Source organism: the organism of the source record quoted next, unplaced genomic scaffold (assembly GCF_019419815.1).
Source record: "Pyrus x bretschneideri cultivar Hongxiangsu unplaced genomic scaffold, Pyrus_bretschneideri_v1 Contig265, whole genome shotgun sequence".
Classification (NCBI taxonomy): domain Eukaryota; kingdom Viridiplantae; phylum Streptophyta; class Magnoliopsida; order Rosales; family Rosaceae; genus Pyrus; species Pyrus x bretschneideri.
This window is the reverse complement of record NW_025999574.1, coordinates 639,335-665,400: the sequence shown is the minus strand read 5'-3', so window position 1 is coordinate 665,400 and position 26,066 is coordinate 639,335. Positions and strand designations below refer to the sequence as shown.

At 36.1% G+C, this 26,066-nt stretch overlaps 2 protein-coding genes and 2 long non-coding RNA genes across 5 annotated transcripts; 1 reads left to right on the top strand and 3 right to left on the bottom strand.

Annotated features, from left to right (window-relative positions):
* LOC103945009 lies at positions 1-2,347 on the bottom strand. Its single transcript, XR_666915.3, has 3 exons — positions 2,186-2,347; positions 1,055-1,316; positions 1-268 (listed from the first exon to the last, which is right to left on the bottom strand). It is a non-coding gene; the product is annotated as an uncharacterized LOC103945009 (long non-coding RNA).
* Positions 2,348-4,093: 1,746 nt separating this feature from the next.
* Positions 4,094-6,958, top strand: LOC125478777. Its single transcript, XR_007259571.1, has 2 exons — positions 4,094-6,244; positions 6,466-6,958. It is a non-coding gene; the product is annotated as an uncharacterized LOC125478777 (long non-coding RNA).
* A 743-nt stretch (positions 6,959-7,701) lies between these two features.
* LOC103945010 (elongation factor 1-gamma) lies at positions 7,702-11,145 on the bottom strand. Of its 2 annotated transcripts, none has more exons than XM_009355516.3 (8): positions 11,033-11,145; positions 10,857-10,902; positions 9,873-10,022; positions 9,727-9,787; positions 9,600-9,652; positions 9,355-9,456; positions 8,382-8,889; positions 7,702-8,281 (listed from the first exon to the last, which is right to left on the bottom strand). In XM_009355516.3, exons 2-8 carry the CDS (start codon positions 10,863-10,865, stop codon positions 7,902-7,904), a joined length of 1,263 nt encoding a protein of 420 aa, XP_009353791.2. In that variant the 5' UTR covers positions 10,866-10,902; positions 11,033-11,145; the 3' UTR covers positions 7,702-7,901. The 2 variants fall into 2 exon arrangements, with proteins under 2 accessions (XP_009353791.2, XP_048443318.1); XM_048587361.1 differs by having other exon boundaries at positions 11,017-11,041.
* A 1,587-nt stretch (positions 11,146-12,732) lies between these two features.
* On the bottom strand, positions 12,733-14,928 carry LOC103945011 (probable xyloglucan galactosyltransferase GT14). The gene has a single exon (XM_009355518.3). The coding sequence runs from the start codon at positions 14,769-14,771 to the stop codon at positions 12,837-12,839; it is 1,935 nt and encodes a 644-aa protein (XP_009353793.3). The 5' UTR covers positions 14,772-14,928; the 3' UTR covers positions 12,733-12,836.
* Positions 14,929-26,066: the final 11,138 nt, after the last annotated feature.

Below are 26,066 nucleotides of genomic sequence, written 5' to 3'. Positions count from 1 at the left end.
TCAATCAAGCAGGTGAATTCAAAATCAAGGTCATTTATACACACTGACTGTGAACCTCAGCGTTCCATATGAAATAGTATCCTTTCTTTAGCTCAGATATGGTATGATATCATACCCAAAAACAAAACGAAATATAAAAGGATAAGATTACATTTGAAGATATGATTACAAATGTCACAATTGACAGAAATTATCTAACCTCAACCCCAGACACCAAACTTCCATTTTGGTTAGGAGAGAGTTTTTCAAATACAAAATCCTTTCAACCCTGCAAAAACAAAGAAGAAAACTCCCTCATTAGGAAATAATTCATCAACCAATAATCATATAGATAGAAGTAACCATATGGAGAAATACCATAAACCGACTGACTTTCCAAACTTAACCAGGATACAGTAAGCGATGGACATCTCAAGGATTTGATAAATACTCGCAATTTTTTTTGGTCAAAATGCTCGCAAAAATTTTGGTAGATCATCTACATAAATTAGAGTATGATCAAGATTCAAAACACAAGTAAAAAGGAAAATGATACTCAAAAAACCATCAGAGTCTAGATTTCTAAATGAAAACAATGGAAGATTAGAAACTGATATTATCTCACTTTATATTGATCCATATAGGCTTCTGTACACAAAGTGGTCTTTCCCTTTTACAATACACTATTAATAACTCTTACTCTTCCCTAAACACATCTTTAGAATTCCCACTATACCGTTGGTGTTCCTATAAAAGATTGATGTCAATTTTGATATCTTTAAGAGCATCTCCAATGGGAGATGCAGAATGTCTTGGGGAGTGCATTTTACAGTTCTTGTTGGCCAGAAAGCCCTCCAATCGGTGAATCTTAAGGGGTTGTAAAATAATACCCATCTTGCTGGAAATTGTAAGTACAAATGTAAATTTGCATCTCTCAATTAAAATGCTCTAAGTAGTTTCTTCGTATTCTGACACCCTACTAATTACAGAGTAGAAAATCTAAAACAATTTTCAAAAGAAGGAAATAATAGTTTGCACATTGAAAAGAAGAAGAAAAAAGGGCTTGGAGGTACACCTTGAATATAAACGAACAGTACATCAATCCCGAAGACCGAGTTCGAGCTCAAGCTCATCGTCCTCTTCAAACAACTTCAAAAGGCGAGCGTACTGTTCGTCTCGTTTCTTCTTTTGCCATAGCTTGAAAAGGAAAAAGGAGAACAACGCAACTACTACAAGTCCAAGGAATATGATGGCCAATGTAGACCCAGTGTGGCTGGAAGTAGAACGACTCTCAGATTTTTTACCATCTTTGGAACTAGATGAATCATCAGAAAAGCCTGAACGAAAAGGACCAAAAGTTAATAGATCTTATCGTGGTAACATGAGAAAAAATTAATCATATACATATCACATCATCAAGAAGCATCACATCTCATTCCTTCATCTGTTCATCTAATCCCCTCATGTCACATAAAGGCGTGTTCTACGAGAAGCAAGGATCTAGTCTATCATAAGGTCTAATTTCAAGACTTAAAAGTAATAGAACTTCAATTAAATCATGCGATGCTTAAGGGATGCTTCACCTCCAAGAATCTTAAAACAGACCAAAGCAAGCACTCAAACTTGAGAGTGAGACGTTGCAAAATATGTACATTTCTCTTTTGTTCATTTTCCAAAGGTTCTAACCCACACTGAACTCAACCACAGATTTCCGCTAAGATTACATTCGAAAATCCAGCTACGATACTTGGATTCCATAAAAACAGATAACCCAGATACACAATCCACTTCAAAGTTGGCAACAAGAAAGTATACATAACAAGACAATGTTCCAAAAAGATAACCAAAATTCAGATTTTTTTTTTCTTAATCTCAAATTTCAAATTTAAACATAAGCATTTCCTTTTGCGGGGAAACAATCAGGACAAGATTAAACAAACAATGACTAACTTGGGTTTGGTTAAGGTAGGTTTTTAGCTAATTAACAACAGAAAAAACACAAACTCGGAACTTTCTTTTTCTCAGAAACCAAACAAGTGATTTGAAACGGACCCAGAAAGCAACAAACAGAGATAATTCAATTACCAAATATAATAGCAAAATAATCCAATAAAATCAAGTAAAATTCGTTTATTTGTGATATACAAAACAAATATATATATATATATATCAACATAATTGATGCATAATGATTTTGAAATTGAACCTGGAAAGAATTGCAGAGAAATTGAAGCGAATAATAGAAACAAAGTCGGCGATCTGCAACCAGAAAATTCACTCATCTCTCCAAAACTCTGCGTCTCTGAAACTTTCGCTGTCTCAAAGTTTGGAGAGATCGCTCCCTTTCACCAACCACGCTTTTTGTGTTTTTTCCTTCTTTTTTATTTTTATTTTATTTTTTAAAATTTGAATAACAACAAAAATGTTGTTTTCTTTCCGTATGATCCACGTATTTTCCATATTACTAGTTGCACAATGTTGGATTCTTTTTTATCCTGACTTGAAGTCTATCTCTAAATTGTGAAATGATTCGAACTGTTTATTTTAGGTCATATTTTGAAAATAATTTACGCGAAAACTTATTTTAATTCATAGTTATATAACAGTTTTTTAATAGAATAGAGAATATTTTCTGATTTGGTTGATTATTTTATATAGTTGATCTTTTACAAATTAGACTGTTGCAGTGTAAAATTTAGAGTCAAAAACTATAAATGATGGTCATTGTGAGAAGGTTGTTTGCATTCTCCTCTAGTTTGTTTACATGGTAGAAATGGAGTTTTGATTCCAATTGTACAAAAAGTCTTAATCTTGTAAGACAAATACTCAACACGGACTATAGATCATAGATATGCTATTAAATCACGAAGCACAAGAACAAATTTGCAGTGCAAGGACAAGAAGAAAACATACCTGCAGAATTCGATGTAGAAGAAGTCATTGCAGCTTTGGAACTATTAACCTTCTCCTCTTCAGCAAAACACAATTGCTCTCTAAATAATAGGTCTCTAGAACGAGATAAGCAAAGATATAGCAAGAGCAGTGACTAATGTTCATATATACACACACACACATATATGTATCGAATGTCCCCAACTGATTCTCCTATTAGAATCAGTATAGGAGACAATCTACCAAACGATATTAGCACAAGAAAGAACTTACAAAATCTGGATTATCCTATAATAATCCTACAAGGAATACAAGACCAAATCTTTGTACGAGTTCTATTCTTAAAATTATCAACACAGAGTTTCAATCCAAACCAAAGTTGAATTAACTCTCATAAACATATTAAGACTTCTTTATAGCAATCTGAGACAACAAAGATTATTACCAAACCATATGAATCACATTCATACTCCAACAAATCTTACATAGAACGAGGACATGTTGAAAACTTAGAAGGTGAGGATCACTCAATTGATGTAGTAATACATATAACGACACAATAATTTATTTTAGATGATCAGTAAGAGTGAGGCTGCAATGTTTATGAGTTAGATTTCTCATTTAACGGTTGTTCAATCAAGGCCTATAAGTGGTGGGTTATTTAATACTCTAAAATATCATTTATTTTTCATATCAACGTTGTGTTAAGTTTTGTATTCAAATAAAATAATATTATTATTCCAACCCAAAAGAGGTACAGACCACAACTCTTCTGCAAAAAAACATGTCCGCATTTTCACACTTCCCCTCTCCTTTGTTTTCATCCTTCTCCCGTCTCCAGTTTTACTCTCCGAAGTAGATATGTATCCATGGCTCTTGGACGTGTGCTGGGAAGTAGCAGTAAATACATTCATATGGAAGACTTATCGGAAGCCATGGAAGATGAGTTTCCACACCCATAAATTCTAAGAAATAGGTAGTAATGAGAAATGGAATCTCTCAAAGTGAGATTATTTATAGACTCTGACTCTCTATGGACTCACAGTTTAACGTTAATTTTGAGACAACATTTAGAATTTATATGATTCAGAATAAGGTATTTTGTTTTTTAGTATTTTGTCCCACATCGACCGTTTCATTTTTCTCTTCCCCTCCTAGCCACTATACAAAAAGGCTTTGGGGAAAGGAGAAAACACACCAAGAGGAACAATTTGTCTTTAGCTCTAGAGAGGAAAGAAAGCTCTCATTCTCTCCCTTTTTTAGTTTAGCATCTAGGGTATCATCTTGCCCTGAAATTAGGAGGCTACTAATTTACGGTGGTTTGATCCTTGTGTTCATAGGCAGTCTAGTTGGGTTAGATGCAATTGAATCCTCTTTTTGGCAACGTTCTTGTTTGAGATTCATACAACGGTTCGTTGGGAATTTGTTAATTTCACAAGATATTATCCTAACCGAATTCCTTTATATTATTTGCATATATTTCCAATAAATATTGTGTAAAAACATAGGAAGCAGATTCCCACTTTCAAGAAAGATGTCATTTTTTAAAACAAACAATAGTATTTTTCACTACGGCGATAGGGGAGTATGCTAAGCCTCACAATAGACTAGTAATAATGTGATTCAAATTCATCTTTGGTGAGAATTGAACCAAAGAACTCTAAGTGAAAATAAATACTACTATATTGTAGTACTAAGCGGCGAGAGGACATTTTGTTTAAAAGTACTCTAAAGTAGCTACTAAGGTAACAAGTGGATTTTCACTTTCTTTTATAGTCAGAATTGCTAACTAATTGGTAATCTTTTTTTGGATTTAATCTAATTTTAGATGGCAAACAAGAGTTCGTCAATTTATTGAGCATATGCGTCCAGTTGTCAATTAAGGTGATTGTTGGTCAGTAACATCACTCAGTGCTTCCAAGTTGTGTATCATCTGAACACCAGAATTTGGATTTTAATCCCCACAACATCTTGTGGGTTGCGTCCCAAAGGTTCTCGCGCGCCCAAATGAAGAGAATCTTACCCTGCCACTATATGCACTTACTGTACATGAAGAATCATGACGTTGCATTGGAAAGCAATTAAATGTTTTGAACATTTTTTATTTCTCCCTTTAGGGACATGGCTTAAAAATTCAGATTGGAATTACAGGATACTAAGGGGCCAAGGGCCCAACACAAAATTATTCAAAAACTCAGTACATCTACTCCAATAATTAGAGGACTTGTCATACAGCCTAGCCTGCATATGCAGAATCAAATTACAGGTTACGGTCCATAGCAAATCCTCAAATTGTTGGGGTGAGCGTATTGAGTTTTTAAATTATTTCATGTTGGCCGCTGAGTATCCTGTAATCTCCAAAATGGATTTTTAAGCCATGTCTTTGAAAGCAGAATTGAAAAAAGTTCAATAATTTAGTTAGCATATTTGTAAAGATTTGAATTTGAAGGTGTTTGATTAATTCTTATGTTGATTGGGTTGTCCATATAAGGCCAATCGCTAATCGCTTTCCAATACAATGTCATGATTATAGTGCGTCCAATATATGGTGGGACTTTTGTCATAGTGGTAGGTCAAGGTCCTCTTCTTTAGGCGCGGATGAAACCTAGGGTCACAATCCACAAGATGTTGCGGGGAGAGCAAAAGCCAGATTCCTTCATGTGGTACATAGCTTGCAAGCACTTAACTGTCCATCACTAATCTGAATTGGCATCATGATTAATAAATAAATAATTTTATGTTAAAATAATATTATGATTACTGATTAGTTTCTAAATTGCACTAATAATTATATTACTTACTGGCTTCTTGGTGTCAAACAAATGGATGCATATGCTCAATGCGGTTGACGAACTCTGGCTGAGTTTGGGTGTCATTCCATGATATAGAATGAGAGATTGCTCTAGTACTAGTAAATTTTGTATCCAAGTAGTTTATGTGCCATTAGCTAGCTCTTAGCTCTATATATTATTTTGGTCACTCTTGCTGGAGTTGGAGTAAAAACTGAATTGCTTCCCGTTTCAATGTTTATTTTGAATTACGAGTGAAGTGAACTTCTTGTGGAGTAGGGAAGGGTCTGATGTTGTAGTCATTGGGAGTGGTATCGGCGGATTGAGTTGGGCGGGGCTTTTAGCCAGGTTACTTGTTCCGGGGATTGATGTCTTTGAAGTGAATTATATGTATTTTATGTCTTAACATTCGAACCAACATTTATGCTGCAGTTTATACGTGCGAAAAAATCTGTTGCAGCAATGCATCTATGTGGGACAATCTATTACCTAAGAAAGCTGTTCCAAAGTCATTTCAGGACAGGACGAAGACGACCTCCCAAAGTGAATCGTTCCTACATCTTCATTTGGGATTTGATGCAAAGGTGAGTGATCCGATCAAAAATCTATCCATATAAAGATCTCAAAGTACGTACAAATCTGCATCTAAAGAGAGTAAATTTACTAACAGAAGTACAATTCAATAGCAAACTCACGGTTGCGTTCTTATTCGTCGAATTCAAAGAAGACAGAAGAAAAGATAATAGATAGTGCAGCCCTATTGAAATACTTATTCAATGTTTATGTTTCATAACTTGTACTCCAGGAAATGCGGAGAGCCATGGAGCGTGCGGTTGGTCCTGGCTTTGGCCATGAGAAATGCGAGGTGAAGTTATTCGGATCTCCATTGACGCACCAGAGGTTTCGTTGAAGGAACCGAGGAACGTCTGGACCAGCAATAGAAGCCCGTAAAGACTCATTCCCGGGGCATTCAACTTCCACCCCTTAACTTTATTGTTGTGGAGATTCTACATTTCCTGGCGTCGGAGTCCCTGCAGTTGCTGTTGAATTATGGCCAAATTATGGGGCATTTTTTTATCCGGCCCATGTGAAAGCCATTGTTTGTGGCTAGGGTATATTGCAAGAAGCTGCTGCCCTTTTGGTTTTGAAGCAGAAAGGGAGAGATTAGAAGCTGCCGACAGCCTCTATTTGCAAGAAGAGAAGAGAGCTGCTGCCCCCGTTTTGTTAGCAACCACCCATCAAAGTTGTAGTTGTAATAGCTTTGAGTTTTGTATAGAGAGAAAATTAATCACGATAATTCTTTCTATATTTGTTTCTTTTGTTGTGTGAGTGCTATTGGGTGAATCTCTGCTCCAAAATTATAATCATTCCAAAATTTCATCGTTTTGTCACTTTTTGAGCAAAGCAAATTTCGCTTGACCTATAATCTAAACATAAAGAAAGTATCAACATTCTCCCCAAAAACATATATAAAATCCAATTAAGAATAGGGTGAAATATACTATAGTTTAAGAATGACTCATCAGCAATGGTTTAGTCTTCTAACTTCTATCTAATTTGTTAACAGATGTCATACAAATAAAGAGTTAACCAAAAGAGAGAACTCACTCTTTCCATACAAGATACTGATGGAGGGGAATCAAAATCGAGACCTTAAATAAGTGAGAACTCTTAACCAACTAACTTGCAAGTCTTTTACAAATTCTCATACTTCAATATATAGAAAAACATGAAAACTGACCTTATCGAATCAATTTGGCGTCCATGTTAGTAAAAATCCTCCACCAAGTGCCCCAAAAGAAGTAGCTAACTTGATAGTTTGACGGACAAAGGGACGGACGGTGTAACAATTCTAATTGTTACTTTATAAAAATTTGCTCCCCACCCCACACCATGAGCCGGATTTTAACTTTCTGACAAAGAGATTTGGTATCATACTCGGCATATTCTCGTGGTCCTCAAAAGTTTGTGGCCTTTGAGCAAACCGATCCAATGACTAGATCCCATGATCCCGTCATTTAGATTAAAATTGAACGGTAGGTAACGAAATCAAATCACAATAAAAATGAGCATTAGATGTCGCTATCACAAGGAATTTTATGTCTAAACCATTCTCCAAAATTAAATTGCAACAACATGGATTATAAGTTATACTTGGTCACTCACAGAAAGAAACCCTAACAAAAAAAGATCAGACCGACCAAAAACACACCCCTTTCCGGTGAAGGAATTTAGACATTTTCACTTGAAGCACTTGGCGTCCAAAAGAGCCTCTCCCTCGAACGGCTCCTGGTCTTCGATCATCTGGTTGACACGCTCCTTTTGGTTTTCATCTGAAATGTCAACCTTTGTCCAGCTGTAGAGCTCCATGTCGTAGCACTCATCCATCACGAATTTGGGAATTTCTTGCCCACGGAAGAGCCACAGCCCCTTCACCTTGAATGGTGCCTCTGAGCCAATCACAAGCATCTTCCCAAAGGCATACTTACGGGCCAGATCCATCCGCTGAAGGAATCCACCCACCTTGTTCAGTGTCACAAAGGAAACTGTATTCTCATCATTGTACTTGTACTCACAGAACCAAAGAGAGTATCCTTCAGGGTCGTACATGTCCCAGAATCCTGCAATAAACAAAGGTGTAGCACCAATTTACGGTTATCAAACCCAACTGGTATTTTTGACTTCCTACATTCCAGAAAGACCAAGCATTGGGATAATTACCTTTAATAGCAACCTCACGGAAGTTGCTCTTTGTGTTAGAGTACAGTCTCTTCCAGTCATCCAAAACCATCTTACTTGGGGGAAGCAGATCAAGAGGATTCTTGGGTTTTGGCTTTGGAGCCTCTTCCACTTCCTCAGCAGCTTCTGCTTTGGGTTTTGCCGGCTCTTTTTTGGCTTCTTTCTTGGGCTCCTCCTTCACCTTGCCTTTAGCAGGCTGGGCAGGCTTCTTTGCAGATACAACTGGTTGAACTGAAACAGCCTGCTTGACATCACCCAGTACCTTTTTGAAGTTCGGTTGATTGACCAGGGTCCAGAAGTATCTCTCAACATGCGGAAACTCTGAAGTGAAGCTCTTAGTCATGACGTTAGTGAACCCCACGTACAAATTGCATACGACAACAATGTCCGCAAGGGTTACAAAATGCCCAACTAGGTATGTGTTCGAAGCAATATGGGTGTTCAAGGCACCTAGTGCTCTCTTCAATGCAGAAACTGCAGCTTCCTCAGCCTAATTAGAATATACAGAAAATGTTATAAAGACTCCAATGAACCATCGAGGTAGCTGGAAGGAACGAGGGAATCATAAACAACATAGATTGTACACTGTAAACCAGGGAAAGAATCATATATTTCACTTTAGTCAAGTGTCACAACCAAATTTGTGTTGACCATATCAACCAATGTATTTGACATGATTGTATATCTGACCATAACAACTAACAGGATCCGTTGTAACTAGCCTTAAAAAGAGTGCAACTGGTATTAAAAAAATTTATCATATTCCATTAATGTTCACTATGTGACGCTACTAACTAAACAAAATATATATCTAATCTTGTCTCTATGATAAATGATCGATTTCCATGGTTCCTAAAGGAATAAACAAAATAAGCACACTTTAAGCAATCAAATCGTAAAAAAATGCTACCTAAATTGGGAATATAAGACAAAGAATCAAGATTATGTAACTCACTGGAGGAAGGTACACGCCATATCCCAGTCTTGGATAGTACCACTTGCTTATGTTAGCATCAATCTCCATGGTTCCAAAATCAATCCATTGCTCGATATGGGCCTGAAGAATAACATACAATGGTAAGCATAACAAAAATCTTATTTCACCAGGACCGAGAAAAATGATGAAACAGAAAAGGGGAGGTGCACTTAAGCCTTTAGGTTTACACATGGAAAAATAACAGACGGATAAGAGTTTCTTACATAATCAATCAGAGAAGAACCATACAGAGGATTATCAGCTTTCAAGCGTGCAACTGAAGCAACACAAAAACATAGTTAACTTCCAATACAACAATAAAAATGCATAAATATAATTTGATAGTCTTACCATAGCGAGCAATAGCGTTACTCTCAAAAATGGGACCATCCGGTGTTACCAACAGCGGAACCTGAAATTATACATAGATTCTTTAATACATAAAATCAAACCAAAATTTCCTTAAGCATGTATATAATTAGAAAACAAAAGTCTACCTTCCCGATAGGGTTTAACTTCAAATATTCAGGAGTTTTGTTTGAGACACCCATCTCAAAGTTAGGTGCAAGTTCAACTTTCACACCAGTATACTCTGCAGCAATGAGCGCCTTGTAACCATTTTTGTTTGTCTTCCCTGCATGCAAAACCTGAAAAGTAAACAATACAAACCTTATTAGAAAACAAAGATATCAAAATTGATGCCGATAACATAATAGTTGAAACCAAATCACACCCACAAATCATATAAAAAAAACTTAAAACAGGTTTGAACATTAACACTATGTTTGGATGACGAAAATAAACTTGTAATTTGGGTAAAAGTCAAAATTTATAAATTGATACGCACCAATTCCTTTGTTTGGATTCATAAACATCGAGATTTAGAATTTCTGCGTGGAAAAAAACTTGGAATTTGGGACCTCCAATTCACAAGTTTAAATTCCATGTAAATAGGTGTCATTTCCCAATTTCTATGATTGAGAGTCTAAGAGTCTAAAAATAACAAATTCTGTATTCAATTCCATTGTTTCTTTAGGTTAACCAAACAAGAAAATTCACAAATTCTAGAAAATAAAATCCTGTCATTTCAATTACCATCATTTTAAAATTCCTTAGTAATCTTAAATTTCTTTATCTGAACATGATGTAAGTGAACTAAAGCAGAACAAATCCCTAAAAATTGCTGAAGTTCAAATGGGTTTTCTGGTATTTTATCAATAATATCAGGTCAACCTGAAAATCAAATCTAATTTCGAAAACAGATCAGTATAACAACATCTAAAATTGAACTGTATCATCATCAACCAAATCTACACCGGCCATTGGTGAAACCAAACGCATACGATCACTCAATTACGTACTTTTTAAGATGCAATCGAAACACAAATCGACAGCTGTGAACGATAAGAAGAATAGGACTACAGTGCAATCAGAGACGAGAACTGAGATTGGAAGATCAGAAGAAACAAACTAAAACTCACCAGAGCCATGGCTGTTCCAGAAAAACGCTTCGCTCAGACTTTAGATCTGAAATATGCAAAGCCAAAAAAAAACCCAAACTTTGGTATCAGCCTTACAGTGGAAAAAAATTGGTAGATGCGAAGAGAAGAATTTTGACTTCAATTTTCTCGAGAAACAAACAGAAAGTGAGAGAGACCTGTGAGGCGGAGCGTTCTTCCGAGAGAGAAGTTAGAGAGCAAGAGACGATATACTGATGTAGGTAAAGCCAAGAGCTAGGGTTTTTGTTGCGACTGAAAAATGACTACAGCGATTACGGGTCGGGTATTTTTTCACTTTAGGCTACATCCGGCCCATTTTCAGCTTTCCGTACATTCCTGTTGTTTTTAATCCATTTTATGCTCGGCCCAATCCCCACAGGAGTTGGATTGAAATTTTCGATTCCGCCATTAAACATTCCGATCCGACTCCAGTTTTTTTTTAATTTATTATTATTAAAAGGAGGGGAAGTTCTGTATTCGGGATGCAGGGGCATTATCCACAGATATTGGACTACATACCAAATATTATTGAATACGAATATTTCCAAGTTTATAATCTGAATCTTATGTATTGATTCCAAAATTTCTAAGTTTATAACTCAACTTTTGTATTGTATGGCTTCGTAATTAAATACCTGTATCATAATATTTGCAGCCGATATGAATAGGAACCCACATAATTTTCGCAAGTAGCCATGAATGGATGCCAAGTGAAAGCTCATTCTAAACCCACATGATGGGTAAGAAAATAGTCTCACATACTTATCACAATTTTCCTATCGTCTTTTCAAAGTTCACACTATGCATTAATTTCATTTTGTAGATCATTGCTTGTCACTTAGCAGTTCTTATTCAAATTCTCCACATAGGCCTTGAACTGAGGGTGGGCAAATGAGTCTAGGAACTGTGGGTCAGGACATGTCTAATTTTTCTAAAGAAGAAACGGGGTGGGGCGAGTCTAAGTCTATAGAAGCATGGGGCCCCGGGCCGACCCATTTCTAAAATGGAATGAATGGAATCTAATTTTGGATGGGATTTGTTTCTCTTCTCCGAGTGACCCAGCCCAAACAGCCACGATACACAAGGCAATGCCCCATGTGGGCTTAATACCATCGTCACCCATCTCTCCTCACCGACATCACCGAATGCAGACCACCATGACACCACTGATTCATCACCATCGTCACCCATCATTGCTGTCACGATCATCACCACCCCACCATGACACCACCGATTCTCCTCTCTGTCTGTCACTTGAGTCCTCGATCTATTCTCTCTCGCGTGCATCATCCCCTCCATGGTTCTTCCACCCACACTCCACCATTCTCCATCAGTCATCTCCTCCACCACCTCGACATCACCACTGTTGCGAGTCTGGGCCCTGGCGACCACCACGATGGCCTAGCAACCTCGATTGTCCATCTCAAGTCCTCGATGACATCCTAGATTTAGAGAACTTTAGGGTTTTCTTTCTCCCTCCCACCCCTCGAATCGACTGCGTCGACATCACAGCAGCCACCACATGAGTCACGAGGCTCCAAACTCGGCTGGTGACTGCCCAATCTGGTGCGACTCGATCGATTATGAGCGCTCTTGACTCGGTCGACGAAGAAGAAGAAAAAAAAAAAGGACTCATGGACCCAATTTGTACTGAAACGGGCTAGGTTAGGTCTGGTTTCTATTTCAAAATTGGTTGTACCCGCTCCGGCCCGACCTGTTTCTTTTAAACCCGAATCCGGTCTGGTCCCTTCAAAATTGGGCCCGGCCCAGCCCTACCTTGAGCTCTTGATAGCGCCCAACTTCGACCTAAAGTTTCACAAAAATTATTGGCCAAAACCAAATTTTCTAACAAATAATGTTTGAGAAAAGCATCTTAATAAAAAAAATTTCATAATCCATAAAGAAATCTTTACATATTTACATTGTAATGAAGGACACATTCCAAGAAAAAACTGCAAAAAGTTAACCTGCAGGCATATCAAATTTTCTACCGTTTAGTTCTGAAAAAGCGACGCCAGGATCCTTGCCCTCTTTCATGTCCCTCCTAATTTTCGCTACCTTGTCAAGCATTCCTTTAACCGCTATGTCAAATGCATCTTCAACTGTCTCCAACCTAGATGCCATTGGATTTGCATATATTACTCTCGGAATCAATCTTATAACTTCCTTTCTCATTGCTACCACTTGATGCTTTGGAATTCGAAGCAACGTCTCGTTGATGATCGCCTTTTGATCCTTAATATCGTTTTCGGATATGAACACGGAGTATTTAGATGGGGTGTTGGGGAAATGCCACAAGTATTGCACGTAGGCGGAACCCGGATGGAAGAAAACTGGAATGCAGCCTGCCAAGATGGAATCAAACGTTGATCGACGCGTGTATGAGTCTCCCGAAGGCTGCAGGCAAAAAACTGATGCTTCAAACACCTTCATTACGTTTAGAGGGTCGTCGCACTTTTTTGCACCATTGTAGCAGCTTACAAGTTTGCATGCGGCTGAAGACCGGCATTGGTTTATAATCATATCTCGAATATTGTCTTTCGAATCGGACCTTGGTGCACCAGCGAAAGAGAAGAGGTACCGCCTTTTTCGGTTTCTCATTCTTCTCTGCCACTCGAACACCTCACTGTCCTTTGAGGGATGGAAGTATGTTGGGTATGGTATTGCCTGCTCATTGTTCCAGGAGCCCGATTCGATAGACAACAATGTCATATTCTTGGATTCGGGCAAAAACATGAGCTTGGAACCCCAATCGGAGTTGTTGTCTGTCAGCCTCCTGAAATCCCAAGCAATCCTCCCTCCAACTAAGAAATGGTCTCTCCCCCACATTGCTTTCCATTCGGGCCTACGCGAAAGCCACTTCACCAATTCAAGAGGAGAGGCATCTCTCACCGAGGTGCTGTAGTCCCAGAGGTATCGTCCCACATCAAGGCCGGCATAAAAGGGTACAAATATCGCAGAGGCCAACGACGAATCATTGGTTAAACACCTGTACTGCTTCATCCTGTTATGAAAAATAACTTCCAATGAAAACTGGTTTGTAGCAAACCAACCATTTCCCACTAGTTTTCCTTTAGCATTGTGAATTCTTGGACCAAGTCCCATGTTTGACAAGTGGGAGCACATATCAATCCATCTCACGAGTGAATGGCAATTCTTGAGCAAGTCCTGGTTGAACCTCCTAGGAAGATCATAAACATAAATATATTGCCCGGAGCACGAATCAACGTCAGAGTTATTCTTCCCAATCTCATTAGATATTGGTTGTACTGGTGGTGGAGATAACGATTGTATTGGTGGTGGAGATATCGGCTGTACTGGTGGTGGAGATATCAGTTGTACTGGTGGTGGATTACTAATGACAACAGACTCGATGCTATGATTTTGCTCTCTGCCATGGCCAAAAAACTGTGCAGGAATACCTTTACTAGTACTCGAATTTGTGACATTAAGCGTGAGCCAAATATCGGTTTGATTGGATGATATTGGAGTAGAATGATCATGATATGGAAGAGAGGTAGAATTATCTTGGTTGACTATTACGTTTGCATAGTTGGTGATAAAATAGGTGACCTGTTGAGTATTTCTTCTTGCGCTTAGAGCCGAATAGTCGGATAAAAGCAACACGAAGACTAAAAGAAATGAAGCAATTAGGAGGACAAACCAGGGTTGATTATGGCACCTTCCGGCAACCCGTGATTTCTCCATCAAAACCAGCAGCCTCTTCTTCCTATGAACACTTGACGAGAGAGAGAGAGAGAGAGAGAGAGAGATTAGTCCATCACTTGTTTTGTAAGAAACAATTAATAAAGGGAAATGAAAAAAAAGGTTGGGAGAAATGAATTGTTGGGGAAGAAAAGGAAGTGTTGAATTAGCAAAATATGTTGGCGTTCCCATTAATAAAGGAAAGTTTGTAATTATATACGAAACAATTCATTCCCAGGAGAAGCTTCATTGGAAATTCATGGAAAAAATAATTTTCCTCCTTTTTGTTTTTCCATTGCTTAGTTGACAAAACATGGTAAGAATCATGGAGTTTCAATTTCTTACCGTATGATTGGACTTTTTATTTTTTTAATTTTTGTTTACAGACGATAGCGTTAGTGGTAAATTGTCACATGTAGGAGAAGGAGACTAGTGAAGATCAAAGCCGCACCAAAATGCATACACATTATTACTTTCTGCCATTAAGATAAAGCATCATCATTTGCTTATGGTTTATTTTTCGGTTGAGAGAAATTGGATGGATTTTTTGGATAATTTCTTTTGGGTTTGTGAGAAAATAAGAATAATTATTGTTTGTTCTAAATTTGTGAGAGAAAATACAAATTCATATGTGCATTCTGGTCAGGGCGGTTTGTTTTACTCTACATCCTTTCCTGATGGAGCACTATATAACTTTCCATATATAAAAAATTTGAATTTAAAAGATTACATTTGGATTCGGTGTTTGATCTCATTTCTTGACAGTTAAACTGCTAACTGCAAAATTGAAAGTCAACAGTTAAAGGGTGACTTCGTTTTGAACTGAAGGTCAACTGTGGAATGTGCATATATACGAGAGGGAGAACTAAAATCCAAGGAACTAGCACTTAACCACATGAAGAAGTCTCCACTAGGTTAGAGGAGGTCATATAATTGACTCACATGAATACGAGAACGATATGTTACGGTGAGGTTGTACTAATGTGTTCCGTTTTGATTTGTTGTAACTGAGTCAAGGGGCATTGTATAAGCCTCTTTGTAAATATGTTGAACTTTAAATTGTGGCTTGTTATAGGTAGGTTAATGGCTCGTTGCAAAAGTATTCTTGTAAATTTGACTTGTATTACATATACATATTTTTTTTGTGGGAATGAATTATGCACACTTGCTCTTAATTATGGTCATTGATTCTTCTTTGATTTGTTTTATCAAACGATTAGAAGAAGAATAAAAAAGTTGCAGCATGTCAAAAAATGTGGGCATTAATAATTCATCTTTTTCTTGGACTTGGGGGTATTATTAGAGATTACCTCTTTAACAATTGGATTAGATTTTCGATCTGTTGATAAAAAATGATGTAGACTGTCAAAACTCTCGTTGATAAAGTTGTTAAAAACATTAACTTTTGCATTGGGACGTCTTATGTTTCATTTTGCATCTCCTGCAATGTTTATAAATAAAGGTGATCAGCTGATGGCCTAACCATGCCAATCTATTCTTTCGGAAATTAAGAAAATTCACAAAAGTATTTCAACCTCTCCCTGACAAACATCATAAGTCATGGTCTAGTTCGCAATATATGCCTTGTTTGCTATATTGTTGTACATACGTGTACATATTTAGAATAGTCAAACCATAAGAGAGGTACATTTTGAGAGCGTTGAGTTTATTAATGAATTAATTACATATAAACAAAGTTGCTTTCCAAATTAAGATATTTCTAAATTACGTTATTAAAAATTGAAATTCATTTTTTTTTAAAAGAAGAAAATAAAACAAACTTTGTGCTAATGTCATTGAACATCGGAAGCAAAGAGAAGTTCTGGAAGCCGCCATGGTTGAAATAATAACCGTTGGACTGATTCTGATGGTTGAGGAATCGACTTTGCTGAAATTTCAAAGCCAATCGAAATTGAAGTCACATATATGTACATAATTAAGCAAAAAAAACAATCATATCAACCATAATTTTGATTGTTACGTGCCTTGTTCGATCATCATTCTTCACTCTTTATTCAAATTTTTTCTCTCTAGATGTTTAGAAATTCTTCTTAGCTATGTTGAATTGCATATATAAAATATGATAATATTGAAATATTTGTTTTGTGTGGCAACTCCATACGCAACAGGCTTAAACGTCATTGCACCATCAATTTTGTTGCTTCTGCTTCACACCATCCCACCTTTGAAATGAAGAGATTTTTCTGTTTATCTGGAATTTAAGTCGATACACCACATGTCAAATGATTAAAGAGAAATATATTTTTTTAGTATTCTTCTAATTGTATTATGATATGAGATATACCTACTCGTGTTTTATCAAGCTTATGGTGTTCAATTTGGTTCGATTCTTTTTGGCTTAGAATCTTGTTTCGTTTGTGTATGTAGCATCTCATATCAACAACCAAAAATGCTAAAGTATCATGCTAAATATTTTTTTTTTGTTTTTGTTTTAATAGTATACTATTATCGTATATGAGTTTGGATCAAAGCTACAAAAGTCGATCATCGAGTCGAACTCATCTTTTCCAAACAGCCCATCAGTTTTGAAAATTACCCACTTCAGTCTAATACTTACAACAAGTTTCATGGCTTTTTAATGGGCGCTAGTAATTGTTCAACAAGTTCCGAATTTTAAGATCGGAAAATTGAGATTTTGAGTTGATAAGAGAAGATGGGGGGAAGGGGATGCAGTGTTTGGAAATTTTATTACTCAAGCATCCATGGATGTCAAGTTATTTGTCTCTATAAAATCTTGTTCTTTGTTTTATTACTTTTATATAATTTACAGTTGCCAACATAAATTTTCTTTCCTATCAAAAAACATAAATTTGTTGTGATCTAAAATTTAGAGAGAAAGAAGAAGGGAGAGAGACGGTAAAGAAAATAAAAGGGCGTGAGGATTTGCGTTGATATTTTTCATGCTTAATCTTTTATTTATAATAATAAGAGGGACAAAATAATTTGCTTCCAACATTTAACATTTAACTTATTAATGCTATCACTCGAACAAAAAAAAAAAGTAAATTACACAAAACTACTTCAATTATAGATCGAACCACAATTTCACGAGAAAAACTTGAGTGGGGCTTGGCTTACCACTAGATTTCGTTGAGTGGCACTACAATCCACTCAAAACTCGCCACGTGGCAAGTCTTAAATATATTCTTTTATCATTCTTTTATATTTAAAATTTTTATAATTATTTTTTTAACTAATTAATATATTATATATATTAATGTTATGTTTCCTTTTTTATTTCTTTCCCCCTATATTTTTTCTTCCCAAATCCACCCCACACCACCCCCCCTGGCAACTTTGTTTTGCCGTAGATCTTAGGTTTCAATACTCTCACCCCTTTCTTTCTTTCCCAGTTTCGTTTCTTTCTTTCTTTAAAAAAAAAAAAAAAAGTTCTACACCCACTCCAATTTTATCATGGAAAGCAACTAAGAATCTGTAAGTTTTTTTTCTTTCTTTATACAATAGTTGCTTTGATCATGTGACATGAATAACCCACATATATAGATGTAGTAGGGTTATTTTCTTTTCTTTTAATTGGGGGTTTTTGGGTTCGGGTGAGGTTTTTTGGATTTTTTATATTTATAATATGAATTAGGGTATCTTCTATGTTTGCTACCTTCTTTATTACGAGTCTTTAATTAATACATTAGTCTAATCTTTGATTTTTTTTTTTTTTTCAATTGATAGGTTGGTGCTGAGGCAATGGAGTTTGAAGAAGATCTGAAAATCGGAATGGTGGTGCATTCAAACGTTGAAGCTTACAGATACTTGGTTGCTTTCCATGATAAACTTGGAGTGGGTGCATAACTTTATTTTATTTTATTTTATTTAAAGAAAGAAATAAATGAAACTGGATAAGAAAAAAAGGAGAGGGAGTCCTATGACCTACGGCAAAACAAAGTGTGGGGGGGTGGGGGGGCCGGCGGGATTTGGGAAGAAAAAAATAAGGGGAAAGAAATAAAAAAGGAAACATAACATTAATATATATAATATATTAATTAGTTAAAAAAATAATTATAAAAATTTTAAATATAAAATAATGATAAAAGAATATATTTAAGATTTGCCACGTTGGGGGGATTTGGGAAGAAAAACAATAAGGGGAAAGAAATAAAAAAGGAAACATAACATTAATATATATAATATATTAATTAGTTAAAAAAATAATCATAAAAATTTTAAATATAAAAGAATGATAAAAGAATATATTTAAAACTTGTCATGTGGCAAGTTTTAAGTGGATTGTAGTGTCATTCAGCGAAATCTAGTTGCAAGCCAAGCCCCATACAAGTTTTTTTCCAATTTCACACCTCATGTTTTAAACATTACAATGTCATACCTTAACTTATGAATTCGTTGCAATGTTAGATCTTTGTTAAATTTTCTATTAATTTTAATTGTTAAATGATGATATGTCAGAAGCAAAGCCCACTCTTTTGACAATTGGAATAACAAATTAATAATTTTTTATTTACAATTAAAATCAATTAAAAAAAAACAACTCTCTCAGCCGGAACCCTCCATCCCCTTTCATCCCCAATCTCCCCCCCCCCCCCCCCCCCCCCCCTCTCATATTTTCCGAGCAACCAAACAAACCAAAGCATATAATTTTTTTCAAAAACTAAAATTAAAACCCAAGTCAAAAAATCACAAGAGAGTGCAGACCCGATTTTTGATCCCAAAACCGTGCATTGAATTTGGATTCGGCAATTACAAGCAGGCCGCGATTCCCAAATCTCACAAATCAAAGTTTACAAACCCTTAAAATCCCAATAGATTTACGAGTTCCCGGAGTGGAATTCAAATCCCACAAAACTTTCATAGCCATTGGACCAAAACACTAGACGATTTCTCTACTGGAGAAAATTAAGATTTAATTTTTAATTTAAACCCATGATGTTATGGGTAAAATGATTTCTGGGCATCGGTGAAGAATACGCACTATATGAAGGAAAGAAGATGCGCGGACTACCTCACCGAAAAGATCTCATCCCCCGACTCCATCGAGTTCCTCCTCCTTCCCCAGAACGATGCCTTCCACTACTCCAAAATCCTTAGCGCCCTCGATTCCACCAGTAGCGGCAACCACATCAGCAACGGCGATGGTGATTACGCCGCTTCAAATTCTCACGACACACGAGAGCTCCCTTGCCGATCTTTAGAACATTAACGACGGATAGACGAGGATTGGGAAAGTCTCGATCATCGCCAGGTCCAGGAATCGCCGGTAGGAAGCTCATACGGTAGTCGGATCTCGAGTTCAGGTGGCTTCCATGACAGATGACTCGTTGCAGACGACCATCAAGAAGCGATGAGAGAGAAGAAGAGGGAGAGAGACACGAGGATAGATAGGGTTTTTAATAATTTTATTTTTTTCAGATAAAAAAATTCTTCACTTATTTAATTTTTAGGGTAAATGACAAAAAATTACTTCAACTATTGGTGTCACGACACTTTCATACCTCATCTTTTAAAATTAACAATGTCATACCTTATCTTACGAATTTGTGCCAATGTCAGACCTCTGTTAGTTTTTCTGTTAATTTCTCAATTAAGTGCTGACGTGGCTAGAGATGTGACCCATTTTTTAATTAAAAAATAATTAAATATTAAAAAAAATTAAAAATAAAAAAACTAAAAAAAAATAAAAAAAATGACCTAAGGGATCCGGCCTTCCCTTTCCTCCATCCTCACCAACCTTTTTTCTTCTTCTCTTCGACAGCCACCAAACCTTTCCAGGTCCCCCCAACTTTCCTTCGTCACCCTCTCTTTCCACTCCCACACACCCATCACCTTCATACACACACCCAGATCCCCTTCCCCTCCTACACACACAAACCATCAATTCCTAGAATCAAGTTTCAAAAAATGGGCGAGGTTCGAGAAGGTGCACCAAAAGCCCAGATTCCCTTATATCCTTTCTCATTTCCCTCTTTCTCTCTCTCCTCGAAACACAGACTTACAAGCCATAGAACGCACGAATTCTCTCCTCCCTCACCTCATCACCTTTCTCTCTCTTCACGAACCCTCTCGGGCTCGCCAGGTCCAGCTTCCCGTCCATGCATGCAAAGTAGTTGATTAGAGCCTTCAATCTTTTCCCGAGGAACACATCAACATCATCGACGACACCGATTCCTCGACATGAACAGGGACCAGCTTAAGGTTGGTGGGAGAGAAAGGGATCTGGGTTTTTGGGGAGGGGGGACACCAATTGATGGGTTTTTTTTTTAATAATTAATTATTTTTTTAATAATTAATTATTTTTTAAATAAAAAATGGGTCCTATATCTAGCCACGTCAGCACTTAACTGAGAAATTAACAGAAAAACTAACGAAGGTTTGTATTGACACAAATTCGTAAGATGAGGTATGACATTGTCAATTTTAAAAGATGAGGTATGAAAGTGTCGTGACACCAATAGTTGAGGTAATTTTTTGTAATTTACCCTAATTTTTAAATTATGAGTGTGTCCCATTATTATCAAGTCATTATTTAACAGTCAAACTGACAGAAAATTTAATGAAGGTCTGACATTGCAATGAATTTATAAGTTGAGGTATGACATTGTAATGTTTAAAACATGAGGTATGAGATTGTGGTTCGACCCATAGTTGAGGTAGTTTTGTGTAATTTACCAAAAAATAAAATAAAATAATACAAAGTCTAATAGAAAATATCTTTTAGATCCCAAAAGATTTCCCAACTTATCTCTCTATTTAGGATTTACACAATCACATTATGCCAATATTAATTGTAACCAAATTAATATGGATTAAGTTCCTAAAACTTCCCAACCTTTTAGTGTCATTCCAAATTGGTCTCAACATTTTCAAACATTCCAAACAAGTATCCAACTTATTGAAAATATTGCATCTGAAAAGTCTCAATTAATCATTAAATGTGCATGTGACAATGAGGTTCCACTTATTTGCTTGCTTGGATGCTAAAATAATAGACATGAAGATGAAAAAAATACTAATTAATAAACAAATTCACAAATAAAATGAAAAACAAAATGAAGATTGGAAAACTTCCTAACAAAGAAAAGGGTTAAGAATTCAAATAGGGTTTCAAGGAGTTTGTTTCTACTTATATAATTTCCTTTCAGTTCTTCTTTGAAGGAAGTGAAGATGGTGGTAGCCACATCATGGCGGTTCATACCATTTTAGCAACCCCCATGTTCTTGATGTTGGTGGCCTGAGTTGTAGGGTGATGTTGTGGCTATGCGTTGGGTTTAGAGGTGATGGCTTGAAGATGGTGCTAGTGACTGTTAGTTGGTGGATGTCATGTTTCCATGACTTTCTATTGATGTTGGAGGTAAGGTAAGCCCTAGTTAATTTAACCAAAATTTAATTGGAACTTAACGAATGTGACATTTTCAATAGGTTGGGAGATTTTAAATTACACTAAAAGGTTGGGGGATTTTAGATACTTAATCCAATTATCATTTACTAAGATTTATCTTATGTGAATTAAGTGTAGGAAATGTACAAGCAAAAATTTCCACTCAAGCATAGAAGAGAAGAAAAAGTGTGTAGAATGAATTACACGCAAGCTTAGGTCACTTAGTACTATAATCTAGTGGTATTCCTCTTCATTTGTAAGTGAAAGGTTTTAGGTTCAATTATTGCCAAAGGCGAATTTGAACCACATTATTGCTAGCTCATTATGAGGCTAAACCCACCCCTTCTCCTTTAATGTATATAATATCGTTTGTTTAAAAAAAAAATTGTACGCAAGCTTAAAATTACTTTGGAATACTTTTGTAACCAATAAAGAAAATACAGGTAAAACCTTGATACATTGTGTGGTGTGAGCCAATGATACTTCGATGTCTAAGTTAGACTTACTTGAAAAAGCTATCACAAGCTAATAAGTTTCTTGGCGAAGGAACAATTATATTTTTATAAATGAGCATGCATATATAGTTCCAAGTTTGATATTGAGGATTCATTTGGACACGCGTGTTGCTTCTTAAGTAGTTGCTGGACTTTTACTTTTCTTCCCTTTTTAGCTTTTTATCTTTTTGTTATTTATTTTATTTGGTCTTGTTTAGCAAGTTCAATTATAATAAACACACGAGTATCTTTCTATCAATCTAACTTCTTATTACACAGAACATTTTCTTCTTCTTCTTAGATCACAACTTCTCCTTCTATGAGAACGTAAAAAATAAAAAACACCATAATAATATGTGATTTTGTTCAATACAGTGACACAATCTATTTCAATTGAAACATTGTGTAGGTTGCTTAATTAACAAAATTAATTTAGATAAAAGGAAAATAATAAACACAACTCATTTATTCTATACAAAGGGATTTTGGTAATAAAAATTGATTTTGATTCCAATTCTGAAAAATTGTAAATAGTTTCAATGAGAATTAGCTCTATTTTCATTCATGACATTAACATTTTAATTGGAACGTCCAAGTCCGAGTCATGTTTACTCCGATTCTTGCTTACCTTGATTGCTACTTACTCCGAGTCATGTGTTACTCCAATTCCTGATTATCCTGATTCCTACTTACTCCAATTTTTGTTTATCCTACTTCCTCCGATTCTTGTTTATTCTACTTACTCCAATTCTTAGTTAATAGACGCATCCTAGGTGTCTTCACAATTCTTCGTTTAACGCTTCATTGATGGGATACTTGCGCAATATGTACTTCCCTGCCAAAGACCACTTGAATATATCGTTGAACTTGAAATCGCCTCTTAATAATTAGGACTGATTTAGAGATGCTCTCAAACTTCTCAAGTGGCCCTTCTCAGAAAATACAAGTTCAAATTGCATGCCAACCCCTCTGAAGGAGAAGCTAGGTTTTCCGCTTTCCCCATTCCAATGGTTCCTCCAGAGTCCTTGAGGGAAGTTCATCCATATCATTTAGTTTATACAATTTTATTTACAAATTTAGTTTTCCTAGCATAACCCTAAATTAAGTTATTAAATTATGTTAATCATCACGCTTCTGTCTTGCATGTGGCATTTCATCACAACTCATGTTTTTGAATAAAATCGACTTATTGAAGAGGGCTTGTGCCATTGTGAAAATCTAGCACCTTTGGTGGCCCTTTTTATCGAGATTGGAGACTTTTCTATAGGTCTATTTGCTTCCCATGGTGAAAATCACGCACATGGGTGTGTACAAAAAAAAAAGAGAGGTGCTATAAACACACTTCTTCATATCTTCTACATACATCTCAATTTATAGTTGTCAATTCAAATGAATTGAAGATGATCAAAAGACAAAAATTAACATGGACTGTGTGAAAAGTAAGAAGGAATATGTACAATGGCGAATCCAGGAATTGACGGGGGGAGGGGGCGAAGTTAAAAGAGTGCAAGGTTCAAAAGAATAGCAACAACCAAATCCTTTTATATAGTAATGTCTTCCATGATTTATCAATACAAACAAATTACAATTGTTGCCGACAAAGTTTCATATCATGAAAATGCCGCATAATAGGCTCACTATCAATAAAAGTAAATACGTCTCTCTCAATGTAAACAAGCATGCTATCACTCAACCATTGATCTACCATTTTGTTATGCAATAGTGTTTTCACAATCTTCATTCTAGAAAAAGCTATCTCCACCGAAGCGGTTGCAACTGGTAACACTAAAGGCAATATAAGAAGCTTATACACTAACATATAGTTTGCACACCTCTCGGTCTTCACCAACTCCTTTTCAAGATCATCAATTCCTCTCAATGATGAAAACTCACTATACTCACTATGCATCTTCATATCATGAATGTAATTGTCAAGTTGAATTGGAAGATTCATAGGGTCTATACAATCAAAATCTTAAAGATAAAGTTGGGCTAGACGAACAATTTTTCCTTTGTCAAAAGATGCAAACTTATTCATCGGACTCAAACATGCCATACAAAGAAGCAATTCGGTGTTTACCTTATTGAAGCAATCATTCAATTCCTTTAATTGCGTATTAAGGACTTGAAAATAGAGGTCCACACAATAGTAATAGAAGTTTGTGAGTCTTGGAGCTTTACGCCTTGATTTTTCGAGTACAAAACTCAAATCCTCCATGTTAGGAATGACAATATCATGCTCTTGACAAAATTTTTGTACATCATCAAGCAAGTCCCCAAAGTCATCATCTCTCAAGAATTGTAGTCTTTGCTTGCATACTTCCACTTATGTCATTGCATTCACAATATCTTGATCTTTCTTTTGCAATAACTCATTTGTAATTCTCAATATGAGTCTCATAAAAAAAAAAGGAGAAATACAAAATCAAAAGTTTGTATGTCATGGAATAACTTACTTACTTCACCTAAATTGTCTTGGTTGGTATCATCCTTAATCTATTTAAGCACCTCTACCACAACTTCAAATATGAAAATAATACTAACTATAGTACCATAATGTGAGTTCCAACATGTATCATAAGGACGCATGAGACTAATCTCTTGATTTAACCTTCTACCCGTTTCAAGATCACCAATATCAAGACCTTTCTTAATTTGTTGTAGTTGTTTCTCTCTAAATGCATCACAACGCTTACACGATGATCTAATAGTATTGACCAAAATACTAGCATTGTTGAAGAAAATGACGACACCTTCAATTTGCAACGGCTACAAGAGTTGGTTGAAGTTGGTGTGCAAAACGATTAACATAAAATGCTTGAGGATACTTGTTCAAAATTTGCTTTAAGGCCATTTATTTCTCCTTTCATATTACTAGCTCCATCATAGCCTTGTCCCCGTAACTTGGACATACTCAAATTTGTTGAAGCAAATAATCTCTTAATGACCTCTTCAAGCGAGCTACTAGTTGTAGAGGAGACATGTTGCACACTCAAAAACCTTTCAATTACTTCTCATTCTTTGTTCGCATAACGCAATACCACCGCCATTTGCTCTTTAGTTGAAGAATCACGTAATCCATCAACCAAAAGAAAAAAAAAATGTACCTTCCATATCTTTAATAATTGCACCAATAGTTTCAATAGCACAAGCACGGACAAGATTTTTTAAATATCGGAAGAAGTATACTTGAGATTCTTGGGAGTATTCTCAAACACTTCCTAACTTTATCATTATGATCGGCAAGAAATTGCATAAGCTCCAAATAATTACCCCTATTGCTTGATTTGAACGATTCATCATCGCCATGAAAAAGGCAAACCTTGTTGCAACAACCATCTTGTGCAATTAAGTGTGCCACGCAACAAAGTGTTAATGCAAACTTCATCGGTTTGCTTAATCACAAATGTTTCGAAATGTTGCTTTTGTGTCATCAAATCTCTAGCTTGTTGTAAAGCTTTATTATGAAGACTTCCAACACCTCTCTCATGATCTCGAAAATTGTCGAGTCCTTTCCTCCAATTTGTAAACTCAATCTCAGTGATCACTTTCGGCATTTCCCTCTTTATCAAAATCACACTTGAATAGATAGCAATACAGCAAAATGCGGCATCTTTTACTATATTA

What these genes read in the sequence shown, in the direction of transcription:
- LOC103945010 (XM_009355516.3), bottom strand. An exon ending in GTTCTTCTCTGATTGATTAT is followed by an intron (nt 9,457 to 9,599) that starts GTAAGAAACTCT and finishes GTTATTCTTCAG; the next exon opens with GCCCATATCGAGCAATGGAT. An exon ending in ATGGCGTGTACCTTCCTCCA is followed by an intron (nt 8,890 to 9,354) that starts GTGAGTTACATA and finishes TATTCTAATTAG; the next exon opens with GCTGAGGAAGCTGCAGTTTC.
- LOC103945011 (XM_009355518.3), bottom strand. Translation starts at nt 14,771, where the DNA reads ATGGGAACGCCAACATATTTTGCTAATTCAACACTTCCTTTTCTTCCC.